The sequence below is a fragment of the Brienomyrus brachyistius genome, chromosome 16, assembly GCF_023856365.1.
Source record: "Brienomyrus brachyistius isolate T26 chromosome 16, BBRACH_0.4, whole genome shotgun sequence".
NCBI classification, from domain to species: Eukaryota; Metazoa; Chordata; class Actinopteri; order Osteoglossiformes; family Mormyridae; genus Brienomyrus; species Brienomyrus brachyistius.
The window spans coordinates 14,157,070-14,183,771 of NC_064548.1; the positions used below are offsets into that span (position 1 = coordinate 14,157,070).

Here is a 26,702-nt window from a genome sequence, read left to right on the forward strand (position 1 = left end):
CTCTGTTCTTGACTAAGGCCCCACCTAGTGGCCCAGGCACCTTCTGAGATACACCGTATTTTCATACAGCTCATAGACATGAATTAATCAACAGCTTGGCAGGCCTATATATGCAAGATTAGCCACATCTCAGATGTTAGATGTTATCCCTGTCTAAATAAGAACTGAGAAAAAGTACCTGGCATGTGTTCAACACAGCATATGCTATAGTTGCAGACCCCAGAAAAGACAATCGGCACGTACAAAATATGAGGGGAGGTTCCACCTTTGAGGAGTATTCTTCTAAAGATAAGAAGATTGCGTTGAAGAGAATAACCACCATATACAAACAGCGTGCAGTCACTAATTGAAAGGAAAAGACCGGAGGCCATGAAAAGTTTTAAAAGGAGTCCAAACTAAGTAGCCCCTATCCATTTTTCTGTGGATTCATTACCAGTGCTGACTGCAAAGAATTTTAAACGAAGCAAAGCATGAAGAACATTAGCCCCAAATTCTGGTCAGCACTCCACATACTCGACTCATCGGAGCTATAAATATCCTAATGATGAAATAAATAAAAATTTTAAAATCAGGCTTTGACTATGTAGGTCAAAATGTGCGTATATATAGCAGCGCTGAATTAAAAATTCATTTTTAAATTAATTAATTAAAATTTTACTTAAGGATATGAGAATTGCTGCCCTCGCCTGCGCTCGGATCTATTCAGAAAGCGACCCATTTATTTTCACAAATATTAAAGGTTTTATCCTGCTCTGAGTGTGTCCCTGTGTGCGAGCACTGTTTGAGAAACCGCCCATGTGCAATCATTGCCTCCATTCATGTTTACGCTGTAAGCTTTGTTAGTCAGCATCGCTGGTGTGTTCGTTTTTATTTTTGTGTAATAAAAAAGCACAACGTGTCATGGCAGCCTCCAGGGGGGAGGAGGAGAGCAGCTGGGGATATCAGAATGACACTCTTACCTGGGGCTGGGCGAGTCCTTCAGACACGCCGCGTCTCCCCGGAGACTAAGGCGCACATCAAACCGCGGCGCTCATGCATATGAGGCCGAAAGAGGCAGGAAAAGGATACATTCGCACTCCTCCCGTCCGAGAGCCGATGGCTAAGATTTTCTGAACTGGGTCGAAGGCCAGAGCTGTTGGCTGATGTGGGAATCCGTGACGGACGGTCTGAAAGGAAGACACGTTAAAAGCCGTGTAAATCACATGTACAGAAACGCAGTGATGGTAAGGCAGGACGCTACAGCGCTGTAAGCCTGCACAGCATGTAAAATCTTATACCAGTTCTGCGACTGATAATCCAATGCAGGGTCACAGAGATGAATCATAAAATGCATTGTTTGTTAATCACTTTTTTTTTTTCTGGAAAGTTCCTTCAGTAGGTGAAAATTAGAGCTGGCCCTTTAATCTTCTAGAAAACAGCTTGGTTTCACAGATCCCAGAGCGATTACGAGAACACAAAAATGCAGTGTTGTTTTAATGACCAGGGATCATAGAATATTTATAATCCTTCAGTCTGTTTATTAATATGTGATATAAGCCCGTCCATGTGAGAATTTCCTTGTGATCGTTAATCAGAGTACAGTCGCTATGGGAGGGAATCGGGGGGAGGCGGTGAGCCTGGCTGAACCCGAGCGCGAGGACCACTCCGTCTGACCCAGAGATGCCGTCCCGCCATCCCTGTTGAGCCGAGGCCTGGTCGCCTGCATTCAGCCCGCTACAATCCCGAGGTTTATCGTCACTTCCATGCCCCCTCCCCTTATTTTAAAGCTGGGCCAGGGTATCCAAATGGAGTGAAGCAGATAACGGAAGAATAACAGGCGCAAGGAAAAGGGAGAGAAAAACAGTGGATGAGGGTGATTTCTGAGAGTAGAGGGGCAAGATGAAGGAAAGATGAGAAAATAATTGAGTGAACCCTCGGGAATTCGCTGTGCGACATGCCGCTGTATGGGGTGGGGGGGGGATTAGGACAATTCTAAGGGCCCCTGAGTAACAGGGGTCTTAATAATTTGTAACATAATTGGATTGGTCCCAATATAATATGCTTTCACAAGGTACAAAATCTCTAGTTCCACCACTGGATATAAGCTCACCTCCTGCCAATTACCATTTTGACTAAAGACTATTTGTTTGTTTGTTTATTTACTCAACAGCTTCCTCAGGCCCAGCCTCTGGGGGGCACTCCAGGGTGATGTACCAGCCGCACTCCATAAACCGCACACGAACGAGTCACCTCTGTCCCCAGCTGTCTCTGACACGAGGCTGGGACACCCGCCCACGCCTCAGCCAAAGGGAAGGGAATGCAGGTATGAGTGTCCTTTGCACCCCTGCTCTGCACTCACACTTCACACAGCCAGCTGTCTGTCAGCCCCGCCCTCCCTTCCCCTCCTGAGGCTTGCTTTCGTGGGAGGAGCCAGACTGCCCCGCCTTGTCATTCACGCTCGCCCCTGATAGGACATCTGAACCCTGCCCCTCCTCCTAAATTCGCTGAAGCGGTACAGACAGGAAGGTCGAGCTGCCCTGCTCATCGTGTCAGCATCAATCGCTGACCCGCCCCTCCTTATTACGGCTTAGCTGTGCCTGGGTGACCATCCATGAGAATAACGTCCTACTCTCTCCCGTATCTGTGAAAGTCGGTGTGTGGCCACAGCAATTCTTTGTTTTTCTTTACAATATTTTCATCGAGAAGAATCAGAATGTACAAACATCCAAGATGCAAGACAGTTCATCATTTATGCTTTTACACAAAAAATTCCTCTACCCACCCACTTTGCTGCTAACAAAGGGGGGGGGGAAATATATATATATATATATATATATATATATATATATATATATATATATATATATATATATAATATATGAAAATATATAATGGACCATTTGGAGATTAGTCAGATGGAATACAATGGGTTCCATTTTGCATAAAACGTAAAATGAATAGACGCTCTAAGAGAGTATTTATTTTTTTCTAGTATAAGACATTGTAATGGTCACTAAGCCATTGTGAGACCCTGGGTGGGCACCTGTATACCCACTTCTAGTCTAACAGGATCTGTCTTCTTGTCAGCAAAAGCTTCTTTCTTCTTTTTGTTAATTGAAAGCCCATCTCTTCTAACCACAAAAACAGTCATTTCAATATTGGGTTGCATGTCTAGATTAAATGCTTCCGATAAAGTCTTGAATATTTCAGACCATTACTTCTTTAAACTGGGACAAGTCCAAAATATATGAGTTAGATTGACTCACACCGTTCATCAACATTAAGATATATTTTGGCTAGCTTAGATTTGCTATAATGAATATTCTGGAGTACTTTGTACTGAATCAAACTACGTCTTGCACAGGTAGTGATGTTATCGATTCTACTTAATGCAGTATTTCAGGTGTGGTCAGAAATTTCCATCCCAAGTTCCTCTTCCCATGCAGTAAGAATCGTATTTAATGTAACCAGAGTATATGTAGTATAGTGAATCTATTAGAGTGTATAAGAGTATTCTTGATCTAGTGAGCGTATTACAGTGAATAAGAGTATACTTGATAAAATGAGTTTACTGAATTTTGTAAGAGTATTCTTGACACAGTGAGTATTACAGTGTATGAGAGTATACTTGATACAGTGAATCTATAAGAGACTATAGGGGTGTACTTGATATAGGGTCTATTAGAGTGTATAAGAATATACTTCATGTACTCAATCTAATAGAGTCTATAAGAGTATGCTTGATATGGTGAGTCTATAAGAGAATTTTACCTGCCAACCCATTATGACCTTAGTAATAATTCATGGAAATTTGACATCTAATATGCTAATTACCTGAATTAAACCATTAACACCTTGTTAGAATGTCTGAACTAGAGGTGCCTTTGACTGGTTTATAGACACTTAATTTGCAACTATATTTGCTGACTAAAATATTATTTCTATGGAATTAGACATCAAAATGCCATGTTAAATAAGTAACAAGATGGATGGATGGATGGATGAATGGATGGACGGATGGACGGACGCATGGATAATTGCATACATTACTTAATAATTTGAGTAATATATGCTCAGTTAATACATTAGATTACTTTGAATAAAATCACAAATGAATATGCATCTTTCAGAAATAATATTAAACCTAGGCATTAATTATGCAAATTAGCATAAATGAAATTAAATGTAGATTTGCTGTATAAGTATTTATACTAGCTGAATATACATGATGGGCCATTTTCTGCTGACTGTTCAGAGAAGCCTGCAGACCTTGTATGGCTGTTTATGCTCAGCATACTAGTATTGCTGAAGCATAAAGGGCAATTCACATGTTCTTAATGTGCATGCGCTGTTATCAAAGGTCTGAAATGTTTTTATCAATATATCTGAAGGGCGCAGCCTGCAGTAAATATTTACAAATCCATCTTGATGACCACAGAGGGGTGTTTTTTCTGCGGGGGGGGGGGGGGGTGTAGCAGGAAATTGTCTGCCACTGAATAAAGTGAAATTTGCTCTGCACTGGAATTTCCATTTAAGTAAATAACACGTAGCTTAAAAACAGAATCAGAATGCTAATCGTACGCAGAAATGACACAATAGGTAGAAATTTCCAGTAAAAAGAGGTGGATTACATTTTCTAAATGTAATCATATTAGAGGAGAGCCTAGGGAGGCCCAAGCACAGCTTCTCTGTCTGCCTGGAGAATAGATCTGTATTAACAGTCTCCAGTAGGTTCCGGCTGCCCCTCCCCCAGGCCCCTTTCCAGCCTCCCTGCCCTGGTTCACTGGCCTCTCGCCAGCAGCTTCACCTCCTCCTTCTCCTCCTCCTCCGGAGGGAGTGGGATTTATAACCAGCAGAGCTAAGGGTTGGTGCAAATCCTCAGTCTGCCAATAAAAGTCACAGCTGAGCCAAAAACGGGCCCCTTGAGGCCTTCGCAGACCCCTCCCTCACTCCGAAAAAAGAAGAAAAAAAAACAGCCGACTGAAAAAAGTAAACTTATGAGTCTGTTGTACGAAAATGGCCATAACACTTCAGTAATAGAAAAATATGGTTTGTAATGAAAGGTCCCATATAAGTCATGCATAATAATAATAAAAATAATCTCATCATCGTCATTTAAGCTGGCTTATGCCGTGGATCTTCTACAGGATTTTTTTCCCTGCTTTTTGAATATGTAATAGTGGAGCTGATAAAAGAGCTGTCTGGGGAAAAGCCAGCCATTCACACGGCGATATCAAACGAACAGGTGCTCCCTCCATCTCAAGGCACATGTTCATACGTCAGACCGGGGCTCATCTCACGCCGATGCCGAAGACTCGCCCATACTGCTGGAACAGTACTGTCCAGTCCAAAACCGAGGCCCAGTAGCTGATATCTAAAGATCTATCCATCCACCAGTTTTCTATACCTGCGTTTGCTCTGCAGGGTCCCTGGGGGTCTGGATCCTAGAAGCTACAGGAACACGGCATGGAGTCACCCAGGGTGGGACATCAATATACACACGAGTCATATCTACAGGCAATTTGGTAACTCCAGTTAGCCTTAGCATGTCTTTGGTCTGTGGGGCAGAGCCAAAGAATCTAAAGGAAACATACAAATTGCACATTCAGACACAAGTCGAAGACTCAGACGCCTCCGTCTGTATGTTTTTATATGTCTGTATGTTTTTATATGTCTGTATGTTTTGTTCTTCCCTAATTTTCCTTCAAGCTAATTATGATTGCTGTCATTTTTTCAATTACACACCGTATGAACATTTCACTCTCTTCCTTTAACTTGAGGAATATTTTTAGCTGGTTAAAAAATTAGATTCTAATTTGCCTCCCAGCATATTTGTGCTCTATAATCAAATGAAGAACAGGGATCCATTACAGACACTAAAAGGGCAGGTCACCGTTTGGTGCGTGCTCACAGCCATCTCTCTGCGTCAGACAGGAATACACATACTGTAACTGAACATTCATTCTCTGCAGGAGAGTTTCCCAACAAAGTCTTCAGGGACCCTCAGACAGTCTACATTATTCTCCCTCCCAGCTCCCAACACACCTGTGCCAGGTTTTCGGTGTTCTTGATTGGCTGGGAGCCGGGAGGGAGCAAAAATGTAGACCATCCTCGAAATGTAGAGGGTCCTCGAGGACTGGGTTGGGAAATACTGCCATATATTACTATGCATGACTTGACGAGGCATCCATCTCGAAAACACTTTCAGACTGCTTGCTATGTGAACTTTGCATACATTTAAAGAGGAATCACACAAATATTCCTAACCTTCGTATCTAATCATTGATATACAAGCTGGAGCAGAGAGAAATGCAGCATGGACACGAGACGCAAACCCTGACAGGTTTATGGATTCCGCGACGGAAGCTGTCCAGGACGGCCTGAAGCCACCAGGATCCATTTTCAGCTGAGTCATCCAATGGCCATGCTATCCAATGGAGATTCCGAAACACGAAGCGATTCGCCTCCTGTGGAACAGTGGTCCTCTTCCATATCCCATTACAAGTGTGCTGGCGCTGACGTGGCGTGTGCCGAAGCGGGAGACAAGCGGAGCGAAAAGGGAATCAGATGAAGTCCAGCTTGTTCCGATAGCGTTAAAAATCTGCTGGAAAATAATGTACAAAATGAACAAAAAACATGGCGTAGCTGAGGTGTCTCACAAAAGTTGAGGAGACGTCAGATCTGGATTATGATTCTTCTGGGACAAATTGTATAGGTGCAATGTGATCTCGATCACCAATCAAGTGAGAGGAGACGATCTCTTCTGGTTTATTGGGTCAATAAGTATGCCGCCACCTTAATGGATTGTCTTGAAATGGACTGTTTAATTACCATTTACCTCGATTCCCTCATCTTAGCACTATAGTGAACATTTAAGGCCTCCCATTCATCACTGAGTAAATCGCTCCAGTTAGCGCTTCATCGTCAACAATGCTAGCTTCTATAGCAATGCCAGTGTTCGCTAACGGTTCACAAACATATGCATGGCACTTTTATTTCTGACTTGGGAAAACTAACAAGAAGTTTGCAAAGAATCCAGAGTACCCTTCTCCCATACGAATCTATGCACTCATCAGAAGCAGGTATCCACACACTAGTATTTGAGCAAGCATAGACTCACATACACTCACCTTAGTCCCTGATGCTATTGCTATTTCATGAGTAGTGAAGTGACCATGTGACTGATCCCCATCAACTCCATAGCTAGATACTTACACTAGATATGAACTCGGCATAAAACACAGGGTCAAATATGACTCACTCAGAAAGCAGTCACATCAGTTTTAAAAGTAGGGTTGACTGATCCCACTGGAGACAGATAGACAGCTGCCCTGAAGCAACTGTCAGAAAAAAAGAAATATTTATAAGTTGTAATGTTCCTATACTAAACACTAAAGATGAAGGCTTGCTTCATGAATTATACTTTTATGTTATGGTGTCCCAAGTTAATTCCATGTATTGACTGTGCCATCTGATAGTATGAGCCTTTCATGCCACAAAAATGAAATTTTAACCACAGTATTGGACATAAAAACTCTATATTTGCATAGTTTTTATTCCTTAAAGCAGAGATATCAATGTTTGAGAGCGAGTACAGTACACTGCCGCGCCCACCACACGACAAACCACCTCAGGGATGACAATCTGAGTGCAGCCATGCGGTGGGTGATGCCTCAGTACCACACTAGTTTGAACGGAATGGAACAGCGTGAAGTTTCTTCCAGGGGCTGGAGTGCCAATCCTGCCAACAACCTCCCAATTTTCTCTGAAAGTTGGAGGACCTGCTTGTGGGGCTGCATGTAGGTTAACGTCATACCCAGGATGAAACAGTTGCAGGTTAAGGATCTGGTTCAAGGGCCTAACAGAGTAGAATCTCTCCTGGCATTCATGGGATTCAAACTGGCAAGCTTCCGATTCCCAGCACAAATCCCTAGCCTCTGAGCCACCATTCCACCACCAATGTGAAGAAAACTCAAAATTATTGTGAGAATCAAAGGCGGATGCAGTTATGACCAAGCATCTCCGATAGCGACTCGTCAGTCTCACGTCTTCCTTGAGGAATTTTGGGACCCATTATTGTTACTTAAAGAACTACCAATGATAAACGGTCTACTTCACAACATTCCTTGTCAAATGGAGCCTAGATTTTCACTTGGCAGTTCCCAAATTCAAAATGTCTAAACTTAATCTCATCCGAGAATCTTCGTCAGCAGAATATTTTGGCATGACGATGAATGAATAGATTCCCTCAATGAATGTAAGCAGTCTAGCCCCCCCAAGCAGACAAGTACTACTAATCTTCACATTCCCACTAGCTTGCTTGCCAGTTGGGATAAAGTTATTTTTGTGGTACACAGCATCTAGCAGACGTTCTTTGTTTTCTCTGAGTGCATGTGTTTGGTAGCGGCTCAGCTATCCAGAGAACATTTCATGCCTCCACAGGATCATCCAGGTGGTATTTTGCAAATGAAATGGGTTCCGATGTTCCTTCTATTTCCTTCTATATAGCCACCGATACCAGCTCACGGTTCTCTAACGGTAAATGTCCCCCTTTAGACAATTTGGCTGTTCTGGTGTGGTGAATCCCAAAGTATTCTGCGATGATATACGCAAGTCAAATAAAAATGACTAGCACGTTCTTTAAAAAAGATTCCTGAGGCCCTCAAATGTGTAACTTGGTGTACTACCAAACATTTCACATTTATTACCTTTATACTTGAGAGGGCCAACCAAACTGTGTTCTGGAGATTTACTCTTTGGTCGGTTAACTTGACATCCAACTTTTTACACACGACTTAACAAACCTTGCACACATATTGCAATTTACTTATACGTAATATTAAAGAACTGCCGTGGTAATATCTTTCTTAAAAAAACTAATTTGCTTTTATTAAACTACTATTTCATCATGAAAAAGTAATATTTGAAGAACTATATAAGAGGTTCATAAACCTTAAAGCAGCAGTGTATCAATGACCATCTTTGTTACCATTTACTAATAAACCCACATTATATATTTTTATATACATTTATATGCATTCCAATCACAACAAATCATGCTGTTAGGCAGTTATATTGCCCACTGTTGGCACTGAGAATATTATAATCAAAAACAAATGCATAATTGCATAAATAAATTAATCATGGAAGTTAATATTTTATATATTCATATTCACATGCCAGAAAAGTGCATTTTTTGAGTCACTGATTCCTTTAAAGATTATTGACTGCTAACCAAACAAGAAGTGAACTGTGGGAAAATTAGATCAATATATCTAAGTTTAAAGTGAATAGAACAGACCAGGAAAGCCAGATGTGTGTGCGCTTTGTCTCTTTGGATTAGGTTTATATAACTTTTTGGACACCAAATGTTCCCGACAATATAATAAAAACCTGTTTTTTTTTCACGCCGTGGGGCCCATTTTCCAAGGCCCCACAAAGATCTGTGAATGCTATTAAAAAACTAAAAATACCAAAAGTTTTGTATTTTGTTTGGTTACTTATGGTTAATGTTAGGGCTGGGTGGGGGTTAAGGTCGTCATGTTGGGATTAGAGTTTTTCCCATAGAAATGAATGGCAAGTCCCCAGAAAGACAATTACAAACCTGTGTGTGTGTGTGTGTGTGTGTGTGTGTGTGTGTGCGATGGGTGAAGGGGGGAGTAGCTGCTACAGATATGATCAGCAGATCAGATGTGTCCCACTGGTTCCTGTTGTTTTTATTTTTTCATTTTATTTAATTTCATTTTCAGATGTACTTCTTTTCGTTTGATAAATCCCCTGACTTGCATTTTATGAGGCAGTCCATTTATTCTTGGCAGCATGGACCTGCTCACAATCTTACAATGACATAAGCACATAAATAGGCCCGGTTATATACAATTCTGATTGGTTCCTCTGCCTGTCAGTCATGCTGTCATGGAATCAGATGTTTTCCATATGGGCCTACTTTAGGGAATGAGCTGGTGATATTTCCTCCACCTTTTCTTCTAGAAAGGAACCTTCTATTGCCAGCTTAGTGATGTAGAATCTATGGCATTGAACTATTATTCTTCTGTGGCGTGGACCAGAACCAGTGGCAGCGACTGCGCATGATAAAAGTAAGAAAACTGGCAAAAACCACTTTCGGTGATGCCCAACTATATTTGCTGTGAAATGTGTTAAAGATGAAACTATTATATTTGCAATGATGCTCGGACACCCTATGACAAGTCGATGAAATATATTTAAAAATGGTAGGAATGTCCATTTAATTACTTATGCATAACCAGTTAATTGAGCAGTAACAGAGACAAAAAAACACTATATTTGCATAGTTTTTATTCCTTAGAGCAGAGATATCGATGAAGGCGTACCTTCATACAAATGTATTTATCTTTTATAAAGTGCATATCTAGAGATCCTGACCCCCCCCCTTATCAACTTTACAGATATTTTTATGTATCCAAGGGCCCCCTCAATCGGCCAGGGTGTCCACGCCTCTTCAGCACCCCCGACTTTGGTGGATCACTTTTGCCAACAAAGAAGCCAGAGTATGAATTACACATGTCAGCAAGCTAAGTGAGAGTACAGCTCTTCTGTGAAAAACACCCTTAAAATTAGCGTAGCATGTGATGACACTGATTACCCAACCCTATTACACGTCTGAGGCAGGGTTACTTTAGCAATTAATCAGCAATTGAATATATACTTAGAATAAAAAAAAATATGTTGGAGTCCATTGTTGACAATGTCTCTGATGTCCATCCATGCTTCCTTCACGACAATTTGTCCAACACCAGAATAGTCCAGACACTCACACCTGATGGGCAATTCACAGACATCTCACCTACAGGCCACTGGATTACAGGAGGAAACCAGCACAAACACGTGAGACTGTGGAAACTCCACAAAGACATTCAAGAGCGCAGGATTCAAACCCCCAACTCCGGAGGTATGAGGTAACACAGTCTGCCCACTCTGTCTCTATCATTAGGAAGGAAATTAATTGAGGTGTCAGAGGTCCAGCATCTAGTCCAGGGTAACGACTCGTTCGGCACTGTGAACTGCTTGCCAAGCGGACGACGCGCCAACCCATCTGGTCATCTTTCATTCTTCTGCCCTCCAAAACGCAGTACTCGGGGTGGGGGGGTCAGCGGGGAGACACCTTTATTGTGACATAGCTTGATTTCATGGTAGGGTCACTTGGGCTGGAGGGCGGTTTGGAATAACCACTGGCAACCGCTTTGGCCTCAGAATATGGGGGGGGGGATCCCCATTACATTCATCCAGCCTCAATGCAAGGCCTTCACATGACCCCCTCTTGACTGGGCTGCAGTGTGAACCAGGAATGACACCAACAAAGGGGGAGTCATAATGGTATTATGCTGCTGTAGCAGGGATTCTATCACTGACATTCAGCCGATGCTACTTTCACACAAACAAAAGGAGTTTTAGTGAAGCCACATAAAAATGAGTCTCCTCTCTAAAATATATCTGCGTATATAACAAAAATACAGCTGGCAAAAAAGTGCTAGAGGATCTGAGTCTTGCATATCACAGAATTAGTAAACGTGTTCCGTAAGTTGCCTGCTTTTTGATGCATTCAGCGTGCAGCCATTCCCACTGACCACGCCACGCACACAGAGGAAAACTGCTCCCTGAAACCCACCCAGCCTGCAATCCTGAGAGCCCCTCGCCATGCAGTATTCCAGGAAAGCATCTCTAGATCACCGGATCATCTGACTCTTCAGCTTGGGTTTTTTTTTTCTAGTTTACAAGGCCACAAAAGACGGCGAAACCGCGAAATAAACAGGGCTGCATCCTTCATTACCTAAAATTGTATGCCTGCCTTTTTTGAGAGCACTACACATGACCCTTCCGCGCAACAGCAGAAGCGTGCTGAGAAATGTATGTGGGATTGTCAGATGATCTCCCCAAGAGAACAGGCTGGGCCATATGAGCTGCATGTCTTACACCTGTGTCAGCATTTTTTGTCGTTTGTGCAATGTTCTCTGTGTAATGGGGCTCAGCGGTGATGGATGTGATGGAAGGGGCCTGTTATTGATGTTGTTTGGGTACCTGGCTGGTTTGGTTAAAAAAATGCTCAGATATATTAAAAATAAAAGGAGTCTAATAAGCTAGTTAGTTTATGGTCTAGATGTTTCATGAGCTTTAATTTGTGGCTGACACAGCTATACAGGCCGACGTGGCTAGTATTTCCTCAAGCACCTTGCACCTTAATCGCCCTGCCACGCTAGTTACATTGGAAGTGAATTGTTGTCTTTGGCTTCATTTAACGTCTTTCCCTCTCAACTCCAACCCGCCCCCGCCCCCTTCTTCCACAACCGATATCTATAGATTTATATAAAAAAGAAAACGAAGAAAAACATTCTCCAATGCCGAGAAATAATCGCTGTAGTCAGCTTCAAATACTTCAGCCGGCAGCAATTAGAGCCCTTGCTTCTATAAATAGACCCGCTAATATCACATCACCGAGAAATAGTACCGCAGGATCTAAGTGGTGCTTTATATAAGAAACGGACGCCAGTTATGTCATCGATTGAAGGCAATTTGTTTCCGCAGATCGGGAGTCCCGTCATCACCCGGCCAGACAGCCGATAAACTAAATCTGATAAGAAGAAATATACCCACTCGAGGATCCTAATATTGCAGCTGTTCTGTCAATGTGAAAAGCATGGTGATCAGTGAAAACACACAATCACCAACCGGATGAGGTGAACGCCGCACAGATCCCGGTACCAGGAGCTGTATTAAATGAATGAACTGCGCCTTTTTCTAGTCCCACGCTATCCCCAGTAAAAATGGTACCTCAAGACGCATCGATGCGTAATAATGTTTCCACCACTGCTATATATATATATATATATTCCCCTGCGGCAAGAAAACAGAAAACGTAAGAGCCGTATAAATAGTGGTGATCGCCGATATAGTGACACACAGAAAGCAATAGCGAGCAAACGATTAAACGCGCACAGGCGGACGAGGTTAAACTGCGGCTGCGACGCGTGTTCGTAAACCCGTTTTAACAGACTGAACTCATGGAGCTTGGGCCATCAGTGCATCATGATCCGTGTGCTATCAAGCTTTTTTTTGGTGGGGGGAAAAGTAAAAAAAAAATGGAAGGATTTGGCTCATTGCAATCAGCCTTTAAATTGTATTGCGTGGTGCTGTCGCTGGCTACGGCAAGTCTCGAATGACATAATCTGTCAAACTTTTGGTGATCACAATTCAATTGACTGGGCAACGGGGTTTGATGTGTAGCCTGCGGTATTAACAGTTGAGCTGTACACATCACAGCATCCAAAGCGCCTCTCAGATTTCCAAAATAAGCAGGATTGACGCAGGCTGCCGAACTCGAGGGAAATCACGCTATGAGAGAATGGGGATATTTGTAAAACAACAGTAAACCAATAACAAACGTGAAATGCAAAAATATCAAAGCAATACCTTGCAAATCTGAAAGTTTTCGGAAACAAGCGTTTCCACTACTTCGATTTCTCTGGGAGTCGGCGCCGCAGTTGGGGTACCGGCTGTGCTACTACACAGCGGGGCGCCGCCGATATTCACCGGAGATGAGGTTGTCAATCCGTCCAGAACCTTTCGAAACTTCTTCATTTTGGAGATAATGTGGGGGGAAAATTAATGATGGCTTAAACTTGATTCCGGGACAAGTGAAATTGCATTGATAAAAAAAGACGAAGGCGAAGTCAGGAAAAACCTCCCAGGAACTGAACGCTGTTGTGTCTGCGGCTCCTCGCTCTCTTCCCCCTGTAATTCTAAGTGCAATTCAAAAAGTCGTAGAGGAACTTCATCTTGATAAGAAATCTTATGTCCACTAAATACTTTAGTCTATGTGTGACGTAATTACGAAAGGGATCTATAATGAAAAATAAGAATGAAATGTGAACTAAGAATACCGAACGCGAACAAAACACTGACTAGATGTGTTAAAATGTACGGTGGGTTAAGCCTAATCTAGGGAATTTCATGTTTTCCAGCATGATAATGCAGCTCCCTAAAAGCATTGCACATCTACATGCAATGATTATCTGAACGTAACTAAAAGAAAACGTCTCCCGAATATGTAACTTATTTAATAATTAACCACGTGCCGACAGATATGTTCTATTTGCACCAAAACGATTATAGGAAGGAAACATGGCATATAAGCTTGCTGCTGAAGATCCAGGAGGCTTATTCCGACACTAAAGACAAAGGGAAAAAATTCAGAAGCCGCACAAATGTGAAGTTTGAGAACTTGATTGTGTCTTCGAGCAGAATGTTTAAGATCCAGTGCGTTTAATTCCTCTTCCAGCCCAGCCTTCCTGCAGTGGGGTATCAGTCGCTGTCCGAGGTACTGAAATCTAACGCCTCCTCCTCTCATCTAACCCTCTTCTGAAGTCTCTCCTCCCATTCCCAGCTCCTATTGGGCGCAATGTGAAAAGACCAGCTACGGACCAGTGATAAGAAGGAATGAAATCATCATTTGTATTGATTTCAGAGCTGCATCGACTCCACGTTTGAAGCTCTGAAAGTATTTGTATTCAGCCTTCTCCCGACTGACAGACACCACGAATGGCGTATTATGAATGTGTCTGTAGTGTAGGGGTAAGATTTCTGAGCCGATTGGTCGACTCTGCCTTTACCCAGCTGTTTTTACTTGACAGATGTGTAATTAATCACCGTCTAAACGACGCATGAGGAAGTGGGGCTCATCACTGTGTCTCAGCGGTAGAGGAGCCGTCCGTATTTTGATCTAGTGTTTTACGGGGGAAATACGGGAATTAGATATTGCAGATGTTGATTAAAAATCTATTCAATAAAATCTGTAGTTTTTTTTTTTTTTTAATAGTTGTTTTATTTGAATTAGTCATATCCCCAGACGTAGTATTGCGTAACTTTAGTCGTCACCTTACAAACCACAATATTAATCTTCAACATTATTTCAAGGCATATGCAAGACAGTGACACTGACAAGTACCTCATGTAAATTTGAATGTTTATTATAATAATTACAAGCCTTTTTCATAGGACTACATGAACGTTCTTTTAACTGTGTCTGGTCTGAATGGACGACACGTTCGTTTTGCTACTTATAGTTTTGTGTCCTCATTTACAAATTCCTCATTGTGCAATGATATTCTTTTTTACAAACAACTGCAAATAATAAATGCCTTCAACTTTGCCTAACACAAATTTTCAGCTATGCCAGTTTATAGTTCAGACTGAATGAAGCTTCATCTTTATATACGCTTAAACGTCGTACTTCAGGTACTCCTTAAAGCACGTGCGGGCTGTAATTAAAGCTTAATGGTCCCTGAAAAAGCATGTAACACAATGATCTGTCCTTATTAGCTCTTATAAACAACCACCTGCCATCCCACAAGCTTCACGTAGGAAGGTTATAATGAACTCAACTCAGACCAACAGGGCAAAGTCCAGAAGAAGGGAAGTTGAGACTCTGATGCTTTTGCAAGGCACAGACAGAGGTGACCTGTGTAATCTTTCCTAATGAGGGAACACAGATGCCCCACCCCAGATCTAAAGATGCCCCACCCCCCACTCATGGGTGCAGAGTTTTTAGTCAAGTCACTGCAGGAACCGATGGCCGTCCAGCTGTCCCACGTACCCGTCACCCGTCTTTTAAATGGATGTGTAGAAAGAAAAGATCAAAACGGCTATACACTTGCTCCTCCAACCTAGCACACCAGCTAACCAGATGCCTGTCCATGCACATCCACACGGGTCTCTGTTGTCTCTGCACCAGCATAGAAAGACTACAGACCTACCCTACGGCATGTGGTGCTGTCTGTCCCTTTTTGCATACCAGCAGCCACCCAGGGAAGGGCATGCGATAGCACACAGCGCCCTTGTGGCGTGCAGACACGCTCTGGGCGCCCGTTGCCCAAGGAGACACATAATCATATGCACATAAAGAGCTGATTAAAGGTCCCCTGAGCCTCGCTTAGCAGTGACTGCAACGGTGATCACACAAATTCCACGATGCGCTTATTATATGAGATCAACAGCTTCTCTGACTTATCAAACACATGGTATTATATTACAGAGCTTTACAAAGCTTTAAAGCAGAGGATTATTATTAGGGGATTATTAAAGTTCATTTTAATGTCCACTATGCCATTACATTAACAACTGCATGCACATTAAAAAAAATAACATAAAGGAAGAAAATCTTTATTCTAATGCAAATACCTACTGCACATTGTAAAACAATAGAATACAATGACTGCACGAAGTATAACAGCTCGTTACTTTTGTATACTGAAATTCTGTATGCAGGAAACACATGCTAACAGGATAAACTTTGTAAATGTGTTGTTGCATGTTCACTGTGTACAGTGTTTCCATAGCAGCATGGCAACCGTTTTCCACTGGATCCCTTCGAACACAGACATAAAACCAGCCTATGCAGTTCACATTGAATGCTGACTCATTTGTAGAAAACAAACATTTATGTGTGTGTAAAACAGCACAGGCACAGTAAAACTGAGAGAGAAAATGGCGTTAATGGTAATGAACTCTGGCCTAACTGACAGCGAGCCAAACGAGTTCTGGAAGGAAAAACCCTTAATCAGGCTGCCCTTTATGTTAAAAATACTCTGCTCTCTTTGGTCCGGGTTCCTATATAGTTCTGAGACAGGTTCATATAAAGTGCTGTAACACATGTGCACATTGTTTGATAACGGGTGCATATAGAATGTAACAGTTTTGAATGCAAATCATTATTAGATGTTTACACAACATTGAAGGACTTCGTGTAACACTGGTGTTTACAGCGCTCTAACAGCTCTTCACATATTGCTATCACATTTTGTGTACAGAGTTTTAACAGGAGTCTTTATACTGCTGTAACAGATGTGTGAATAGTGCAGTGACAGGTTTATACACAGCACTGTAACGAATATGTGAATAGCACAGTGACAGGTTTGTACATAGCACTGTAACAGATGTGCATGAACTGCAGTGACAAGTTTGTACACAGAGCTGTAATAGATGTGTATATAGTGCAATGAGAGGTTTGTACACAGTGCTGTAACTGATGTATGTATAGTGCAGTGATAGGTCTGTACACAAAACTAACAGGTGTGAGTATAGAGCAGTGACAGGTTTGTATACAAAATTAACAGGAGTTAGTATAGTGCAGTAACAGGTTTGTGCACAGTGCTATAACAAATATGTGAATAATGCAGTGACAGATTTTTACACACTGCTGTATCAGATGTGTGTATAGTGCAGTGACAGGTTTGTATACAGCACTGTAGTAGATGTGTGTATAGTGAAATGACAGGTTTGTACACAGTGCTGTTACAGATGTGAGTATAGTGCAGTGACAGGTCTGTACACAAAACTAACAGGTGTGAGTATAGAGCAGTGACAGCTTTGTACACAAAAATAACAGGAGCTAGTATAGTGCAGTAGCAGGTTTGTACACAGCGCTATAACAAATATGTGAATAGTGCAGTGACAGATTTTTACACACTGCTGTTTCGGATGTGTGTATAGTGCAGTGACAGGTTTGTACACAGCGATGTAAGAAATATGTGCACAGCGCAGTGGCAGGTTTGTACACAGCGCCAAATGCATCTACAGTATAGTTATGTAACATTGGTGTTTACCACTTTGTAACATTTGTGTTTACTCTGGTGTCACAGATGTACATTGAGTGTTTTAACAGGTTTCCATTGTGCACATTTTCATCATCAGGGGTGTGATCCCCGACAGAAGTGCTTTGTGAAGATGCTCTATAACATGTCATAGATGACAAATAAGCCTTTTATGGAGCTTTTATCCAAGACATGACAAAGGACTAAGTGCCATGAAAGGAATGATGCCTTTGGACTGGAAGTGCTTAAACCTAAAAGTGCAGGATTCATTTCAAGGTAGCTCACTCTACGACTGAGAAAGACATCAGCTCATTATCGCTTCACTTTGATAAGACAGTCTTAGGCGCTATTTTCATTTGAGTGTCACACGCTCTTCCTCATGGCAGTGGCCCGTCGCACCAGTGCTAACTGGTCCTGTCTTATCACGAGGGTTCTGAGCTCCGAGGTGCCACAGTCCAGCCCTCTGGGACAGCGCCAGACCGGCACTGCACACATTACAATTTGTTTCCTGACAGAACCTATCCTACCAGCCGTAAGCCGCTCTGAGAATAAGGCGGCCTTGGTTGTCAGGTCCGGCCGTGACCCCAAATAGGGAACATGACCTTCAATTTATCGCAGGGAAGAAATCAGCGGTCTGTGCTCTGCTTAAAAATAACACACATTGCTGTATCTATACTGAACAAAAATATAAACGCAACACTTTTGTTTTTGCTCCCATTTTTCATGAGATGGACTTAAAGATCTACAATTCATTCCAGATACACAATATTACCATTTCTCTCAAACATTTCTCACAAATCAGTCTAAATGTGTGATAGTGAGCACTTCTGCTTTGCTGAGATAATCCATCCCACCTCACAGGTGTGCCACATCAAGATGCTGATCTGACATCATGGGTAGTGCACAGGTGTACCTTATACTGCCCACAATAAAAGGCCACCCTGGAATGTGCAGTTTTTTGCTTTATTGGGGGTCTGGGGACTCAGAACCGGTCAGTATCTGGTGTGACCACCATTTGCCTCATGCAATGCAACACATCTTCTTCGCATAGAGTTTATCAGATTGTCAATTGTGGCCTGTGGAATGTTGGTCCACTCCTCTTCAATGGCTGTGCGAAGTTGTTGGATATTAGTGGGAACTGGTACACGCTGTCGTATACGCCGGTCAAGCACATCCCAAACATGCTCAACGGGTGACATGTCCGGTGAGTATGCTGGCCATGCAAGAACTGGGACATTTTCAGCTTCCAAGAACTGTGTACAGATCCTTGCAACATGGGGCCGTGCATTATCTTGCTGAAACCTGATGTTCATGGATGTATGGCACAACAATGGGCCTCAGGATCTCATCACGGTATCTCTGTGCATTCAAAATGCCATCAATAAAATGCACCCGTGTTCTTCGTCCATAACAGATGCCTGCCCATACCATAACCCCACCACCACCATGGGCCACTCGATCCACAACATTGACATCAGCAAAGCGCTCACCCACACGACGCCACACACGCTGTCTGCCATCTGCCCTGAACAATGCAAACCGAGATTCATCCGTGAAGAGAACACCTCTCCAACGTGCCAGACGCCATCGAATGTGCGCATTTGCCCACTCAAGTCTGTTACGGCGACGAGCTGGAGTCAGGTCAAGACCCCGATGAGGACGACGAGCATGCAGTTGAGCTTCCCTGAGACGGTTTCTGACAGTTTGTGCAGAAAGTGTTTGGTTATGCAAACCAATTGTTTCAGCAGCTGTCTGAGTGGCTGGTCTCAGACGATCTTGGAGGTGAACCTGCTGGATGTGGAGGTCCTGGGCTGGTGTGGTTACACGTGGTCTGCGGTTGTGAGGCCGGTTGGATGTACTGCCATATTCTCTGAAACGCCTTTGGAGACGGCTTATGGTTGAGAAATGAACATTCAATGCACGAGCAACAGATCTGGTTGACATTCCTGCTGTCCGCATGCCAATTGCACGCTCCCTCAATGCTTGTGGCATCTGTGGCATTTTGCTGTGAGACAAAACTGCACATTCCAGGGTGGCCTTTTATTGTGGGCAGTATAAGGTACACCTGTGCACTACCCATGATGTCAGATCAGCATCTTGATGTGGCACACCTGTGAGGTGGGATGGATTATCTCAGCAAAGCAGAAGTGCTCACTATCACACATTTAGACTGATTTGTGAGAAATGTTTGAGAGAAATGGTAATATTGTGTATCTGGAATGAATTGTAGATCTTTAAGTCCATCTCATGAAAAATGGGAGCAAAAACAAAAGTGTTGCGTTTATATTTTTGTTCAGTGTATTATAATGGAAAACACACATAAAAACTGATAAATGAGGAAATTCCATTTCTGAAATTTAACTTCAAAGTCAGGAGGAGCTGAAGTCTAGTAAAGATGCATGTTAATCGTTGCAACTCAGTCAAATGAGGGAAAGGGGCTTATTTTCTTAAATATCCCTTAGAAAGCTGAACTCCCTATCCTGGTTAATAGAGTAAGTTTAGTGGGGGCAGCATCAGACTGACGTTGGGTCTGATTTACACATAAATGGCCTGGATGACTGTTAATGAATACATTTCCCTTTGGGTTATTGCATTGCCCTAACAAATCAGCTGTTGAATGGCAAAGCTTGAAAAGTGTTTTTCCGAGGCAGAGCAAGATGAGCATATCAATCAGAGTCTCACTAAGCTCATGTGACACACAGCACGAAGAAGCACCACTAAATGCAGTCACTGCAAATGTTGTGGATTCCAGATTCCAGTAGGAGCCGATAAACACAGATATATTTCTACCCAAAGTGGCTCAGTGGGTGGCACTTTGATGTCACTGCTCCAGGGAGGTGGGTTTGGTTCCTGTGTATAGCTTTGCGAGGAGGGCCAGTCCAAGGCATTAGCAAACTAAGCGGCTGCTTAGGGCCCAGTGGCCACCAGGGGGCCCCGTATCTGATTAGTTTGTCAGGCTGAGACAGAAGATGACAGATGATAACTAGGTTAATCAGATTTTGCTCATGGTTCCAAAAAGGCGTGGACTGGCCCTGTTGGTGAGTGTGAAGCTCCTCATGTCTTCATTTGGGTTTCGGCCAGGTTCTAGGATATTCTCCAACTGTCCCAATATTTTTTGATTGCCCCCCCTACTAAATGCTTTCTGCCACCTGGGGGTGGGGGGGGGGGGGGGGGTTGACCACAGCGTGGATAAATCCAGAGGTTTACATTAGCTGATTGATCCCATTGATTTGACAAGATACTAATGATGCAATAATTGCGAAAACGTCATGCCCAGAATTTAAACTCAGAAGTCGTTGTAGCTGCAATCCCAAAAACATTTTAATGACGCATTTCTTTTTAATGGTGTAGAACAGTAAAGGGGCAAGATATATTTGTGCGCAGGATTCTCACAATTTGTGCAATTATCATGAAAGGACAGATAATTGATCATAAACAGCTCTATGATTTTTTTCTCCCCCGTTGCTATTCAGTTCTCAAGCAACACAGACGTCTTGTGCTGCCTAACTGCTTTCCTAGGGTTAGTCATTGATGGAAGCGATTATTATTGGATGCATGCAGGGGTACCTGCCAAATCTCCTCAGAGGGCAAAAAAGTGAGTGATGTTTAGTAATCATCTCCCAGTGGTGTTTTCTTGCATTTAATAGCATAGGAAATGTTTTTTCCCCCTTCTTCACTTACACAAAGAGCAGGAGATTGAGAAGCCATGTGCATTCATTCTTCCAGCATTCATTCTTCCAGCATTCATTCTTCCAGCTGCTTGAGTATTGGGCATTGTGCAGATGCTTTTTCAAGGAGCTCCCATTCTGGCTCAGCCTTCACTTTATCCATGCACTCTCAAACACATCAGTGATCAGAGGACATTCACACACATAGGGGTGGGGTGGGGTGTAGATGGTGGTCGACCCATTTGTGGAAGAGAGCCGAGGAGTGTGGTGATGGATCTCGTGGAGGAGCTGTTGTCAGTGTACCTTTATCAGTCTAAATACATCCGAAAGCGAGATGGTGACAAACGCTAAGTGCATTAGCACAATACGGATTGCCGCTGGGTCCCTGTCTCCCTCTCCTTTCTCCTTGCAGGGCCTCATTTTACACCCTAATCCCACTTCTGCAGATCCGTAGTGCAAACAGGCTGCCATTGTCTGCGTAAGGTGTGTAACGGGATAAGCCTGACGGACAGTGTCCATTTCCTGGCAGAATAGATCTAAGCACAATAGAAGGCTCAGTGGTGATTAGGGAATGCAGAGACACGGCACTCTATTGGGGAGTGGGGGGCTGTTGGAAGCAGTGACCTTCCCGAGGAGGATGTGCCATTCTGATGACCTCAGAGCCAAAAGGGGCTGTGTGAAGTTAAAATGGAACCATCCAGACCCTCTGAATGTCTCTATGGGTAGGAGAAAGTCTCTTAGCTGGGAAAGATTGAGAAACTGATGTCACATGTAATGCTGAGATTTAGCCAGCCAAAAAAGTTTTTTATCTATTTATTAAACAATTTTATACAAAGCAAAGCACAATGGTAACAGTAGGTTTAGCCGGTCCTAGGAGTAATTGTGGGTAAGGGGCCTTGCTCAGGTGCCCAACTGTCATGACCCGATCGTCTGCTCCTTTCGTGTGCCCCGCCCCCTCGTTAACCTCGTGTGGAATCCCCATGTCGTCAGCTGTTTCCAGTTGTTTGTTGTTATTTGTTTTCCTAGTCCTGTCATTGTATTGTTGTGACGATTCTGCCCCATTTGCCTCTCCTTGTGTCCATTAAAACCCTTACTCCCCGATCCCTTCGTTGTCTTCGCCTGCTTCTCTGGTCCGTGTCCTGCACGATTATAACAGAATGACAGGACCTCCTGTATTTTGGGCTATATCCCACTGGAGCAGAGACATCCCGGAAGAGATGTCTCTGCCCGGAGACGTGCACCTTGCCGGAGAGGTGCGCGAAAACCTATGGCGGCTTTGAAGCGGCAGGTAGCCTTGGAGAGCAGACTACCCTTCAGCCAGCTGTCTGAGGTACCCCCAGCTTCGCTGAAAGCGGCAAGAATAAAGAAGCGGAAGAGCCGACGACTGGAGGAATCGGCAGAGATCCCCCAGGGAACTGTCATGGTCTCCGCTGCCTGCCCTGTAATGAATCGGGAAGAACCCCTCCCGATTCTTAATCTGGTGGTGTTCACGTCGGACGCTGCCGCCATCGCAGTTTCACCCCTGCGAGCACCCTACGTACACATCACCGCCGCTTTGCTGTCGGGATCAGCAGCTTGCGCCCTTTCCAGGACGCGCCTGTCTCTTAAACCTGCGTGGCCGGTTCCTGCAGCGCCCCCTGTGGTTAAAGTGCTGGCGGTTCCTGCAGCGCCCCCCGTGGTTCCAGTGCCGCCGGTTCCTGCAATGCCCCCCATGGTTCCAGACCCGCAAGTGATTCCTGATCCTCCTGCTCCAGTTCCTCGGGCTCCTGACCTTGCTCCTGTGGCCCCTCTCCCCAAGGAGGTCCCGACCGGGTCCCCCCCTCTCTGTGTCCTGGAAAGGGAGGGGACATGTATACAGAGGTCGGGTACCACCCACCCAGCCTCCTGGCTCACCTTCGCCTCCCCTGGCCCTGGCTCAGTGGTCGCTTGTGGGTCCTCCAGTTCCCTGTTTCCCCCCGCCCTTTGCCTCCTCCCTTTGTGCCCCCTGTGTTTCCTCCTCGTCCCTCTGTTTTGCCTGTATTCCCCCCTGGTCCCTTCGTTCCTCCTGTTGGTGTTTCCCCTTTGCCTCCTGTTTTGGTACCCTTGTGTTTTTCTCCGTTCCCCGTGGTGTGTCAGTTATTGTCTGGGTTGTTGTCCTTGTGCCTGTTTTGTGTGTCGGTCTTGTTCCCTGTGCCCCGTCTTCCTAGGTTCTGTGGAGTCCCCAGTCGTGTCCCTGTTCTCGTCGCCTCACTCCCCTAGGGGGGGGGGGGGGTTCTGTCATGACCCGATCATCTGCTCCTTTTGTGTGCCCCGCCCCCTCGTTAACCTCATATGGAATCCCAGTGTCGTTAGCTGTTTCAAGTTATTTTTCATTAGTCTTGTGCATTTAAGTGCGCATCTAAGTTTCCTAGTCCCATTATTGTATTGTTATGACGATTCTCTCCCGTTTGCCTCTCCTTGTGTCCATTAAAACCCTTATTCCCCGATCCCTTCCTTGTCTTCGCCTGCTTCCCCAGTCCGTGCGGATATAACACCAACGGTGAAAATACAGTGTCTGCTATGCAATTTGGACCAGTAACCTTCTGATCAGAGGCACTGAGTCCTAACCCCCCTAAGCTGCACACCACCTCCAAGCCCAAGGAATATCTCAAATTGAACTGCACAGTTGTGTTCAATGATGCAAAGAATTATATTTATAATAAAGTGGTCATTAATAAATGCTAGTAATTTATCACAGTCTTAACTCATGTAAACACTTTCACTAAGACTTTTGGGTCATCATTATTAGAAATGAAAGAAAGGATATCTTTAAAGTAGTATTTATGTCTACAACATATTTAGAATAGTATAAACAGCAAGAAAAACTAATTCTGCCAGAAGATATTTGATCAAGGGAGGTCAGGAGAAGAAACATTTCAGATTTTCTACTAAGTCAGTTTCAAGATATCCTAAGATACCGAGACAGAATCTAAAGCAAAACTTTTACAAAATTTGCCAAGATCTTTTTTGCCTTTAAAATTTCAAGGATATTTCTTATTTGGGAAATATCTAAAGTTAACCAATCTTTGTTTAGTATTGGAAATATAACATAAACATGTAAAACCCACCTACAATCATTCTCTTTTCTACAGGATATTGTGTAAAATAGCTGGCAAACAAAAAGGGGTGTTATTTTACTAAACGGGGGCAGGAAAACAAGGAAAAAAAGACAGCGAGGGGTCAAAACAAGAAGCTGAGTACGAGGAAGGACATGAGTAGACAGCAGACAGGAAAAGGAACATCAATGACTGGCAAGGGCCGATGAGACAAACAGGTACTTAAATACAAAGACTAACGAGGCAACAAGTGTGACTCAAGAAGGCCACATTAGGGGGGAGACAGGAGGGTCAGGCAGGTATGACGAGCAGGATGTAACAGTACCCCCCCCCCCCCCCCCCAAAGGACATAGGATAAACCGGGATGTGGACACAAGGGTGGAAACACAGGGCTGGGAACAGGGTACAAAGAACAGACACCACACAAGACCAGAGGGGCTGAGCCACCAGAGAGGACTGGACAGGACACATGGCACAAAAATGGACATGGAACAGACAGGAGCCAGACCAGGGACCAAAAGGACAACAGGGAAGACTAACGCTGAACAGGATCACACAGACGAATCAGATAATCCTTGGGATGAAACCAGGAACAACGGACCAGAGGGAGAAATGCCAGACATCCATGGGAACCAGGGAATAGGAGAGACAAACACAGAGACAGACTGAACACACCACACCTGCGAACACCACATGAACAAAACCCAAGCACAGATGAAAGACAAATCCAGGGACAGCAGAGAGGACACCCAACAAGAACCAGGACAGGGCCAACAGGTAGAGGGGTCAGTGGGACCGGATGGCACTGAGGGCCCAGCAGAGCCAGAAAGAACAAACAGAGGAAACCGCAGGGCTCAAGTAGGAGGGCGCAGAGGGAGCTGCTAGTCAGGAGCAGAAGGGTGTCATGGGAACTGCAGAGTCGGAACAGGAGGGCGCTTCGGGAACCACAGGGCAGGAGTCAGAGGATGCCAAGGGAACCACAGAGCCAGAGCAGGAGGGTGTTGTGTCCTCTCCTCCTAGCCTCAGCAGAGTTGCCCAGGCGGACAATGTCAGGCAAAGGAGAATCGGAGGGATCGGCACGAATAGTGTGCCCCTGTCTCCCCCTCCGAGACATGGAGACACGGCCAACCCCTCTTCATGGCATCCGCTAACATCATTTACTGAACCAGGACATAGGATTGGGTGTGTGTGGCCATCGGCCTGAGACAGGGGCCCAAGAAGCAGGACTTTTTGCAAGGCCCAGAGGGTCCCACTCCTGCTCCTCTGGCGGGGCATCTGCCGGGCAACCAAAACTGGCCTGGCAGAGATGGCGGATTGAGGCGTCAGCCTGAGAGCAACCTGTAGGGGATGAGAAGACGGCAGGCAGGGAGCCAGGCGATTGCGAGAAGGCCTCCAAATCAATGACAGGAGACCAGACAGGCGCCAACAGGACACCAGGAGACGAGGCGGACACCGACAGGACACCAGGAGACGAGGCGGGCACCGACAGGACACCAGGAGACGAGGCGGGCACCGACAGGACACCAGGAGACGAGGCGGGCACCGACAGGACACCAGGAGACGAGGCGGGCACCGACAGGACACCAGGAGACGAGGCGGACACCGACAGGACACCAGGAGACGAGGCGGGCACCGACAGGACACCAGGAGACGAGGCGGGCACCGACAGGACACCAGGAGACGAGGCGGGCACCGACAGGACACCAGGAGACGAGGCGGACACCTACAGGACACCAGGAGACGAGGCGGGCACCGACAGGACACCAGGAGACGAGGCGGGCACCGACAGGACACCAGGAGACGAGGCGGGCACCGACAGGACACCAGGAGACGAGGCGGACACCGACAGGACACCAGGAGACGAGGCGGACACCGACAGGACACCAGGAGACGAGGCGGGCACCGACAGGACACCAGGAGACGAGGCGGGCACCGACAGGACACCAGGAGACGAGGCGGATACCGACAGGACACCAGGAGACGAGGCGGGCACCGACAGGACACCAGGAGACGAGGCGGGCACCGACAGGACACCAGGAGACGAGGCGGACACCGACAGGACACCAGGAGACGAGGCGGACACCGACAGGACACCAGGAGACGAGGCGGGCACCGACAGGACACCAGGAGACGAGGCGGACACCGACAGGATACCAGGAGACGAGGCGGACACCGACAGGACACCAGGAGACGAAGAGGACACCGACAGGACACCAGGAGACGAGGCGGACACCGACAGGACACCAGGAGACGAAGAGGACACCGACAGGACACCAGGAGACGAGGCGGACACCGACAGGACACCAGGAGATGAAGAGGACACCGACAGGACACCAGGAGACGAGGCGGGCACCGTT

General features: G+C 44.9%; 1 protein-coding gene across 14 annotated transcripts in view; it reads right to left on the reverse strand.

Moving 5' to 3' along the window:
* The window catches only part of LOC125709747 (syntaxin-binding protein 5-like), a 113,803-nt gene extending 99,276 nt beyond the window's left edge, over positions 1-14,527 (reverse strand). For 4 of the 14 annotated variants that reach the window (XM_048978507.1, XM_048978511.1, XM_048978508.1 and 1 more), the window contains exons 1-2: positions 13,426-14,524; positions 1,069-1,166 (exon numbers count right to left, since the gene is read on the reverse strand). In XM_048978507.1, the coding sequence (XP_048834464.1) occupies positions 1,069-1,166; positions 13,426-13,593 (266 nt within the window). In that variant the 5' untranslated portion in view covers positions 13,594-14,524. Of the gene's footprint in view, positions 1-1,068; positions 1,167-13,425 lie in introns of all 14 variants that reach the window. The other 10 variants (XM_048978501.1, XM_048978500.1, XM_048978504.1 and 7 more) reach the window with 4 other exon arrangements.
* Between the last annotated feature and the right edge of the window lie 12,175 nt (positions 14,528-26,702).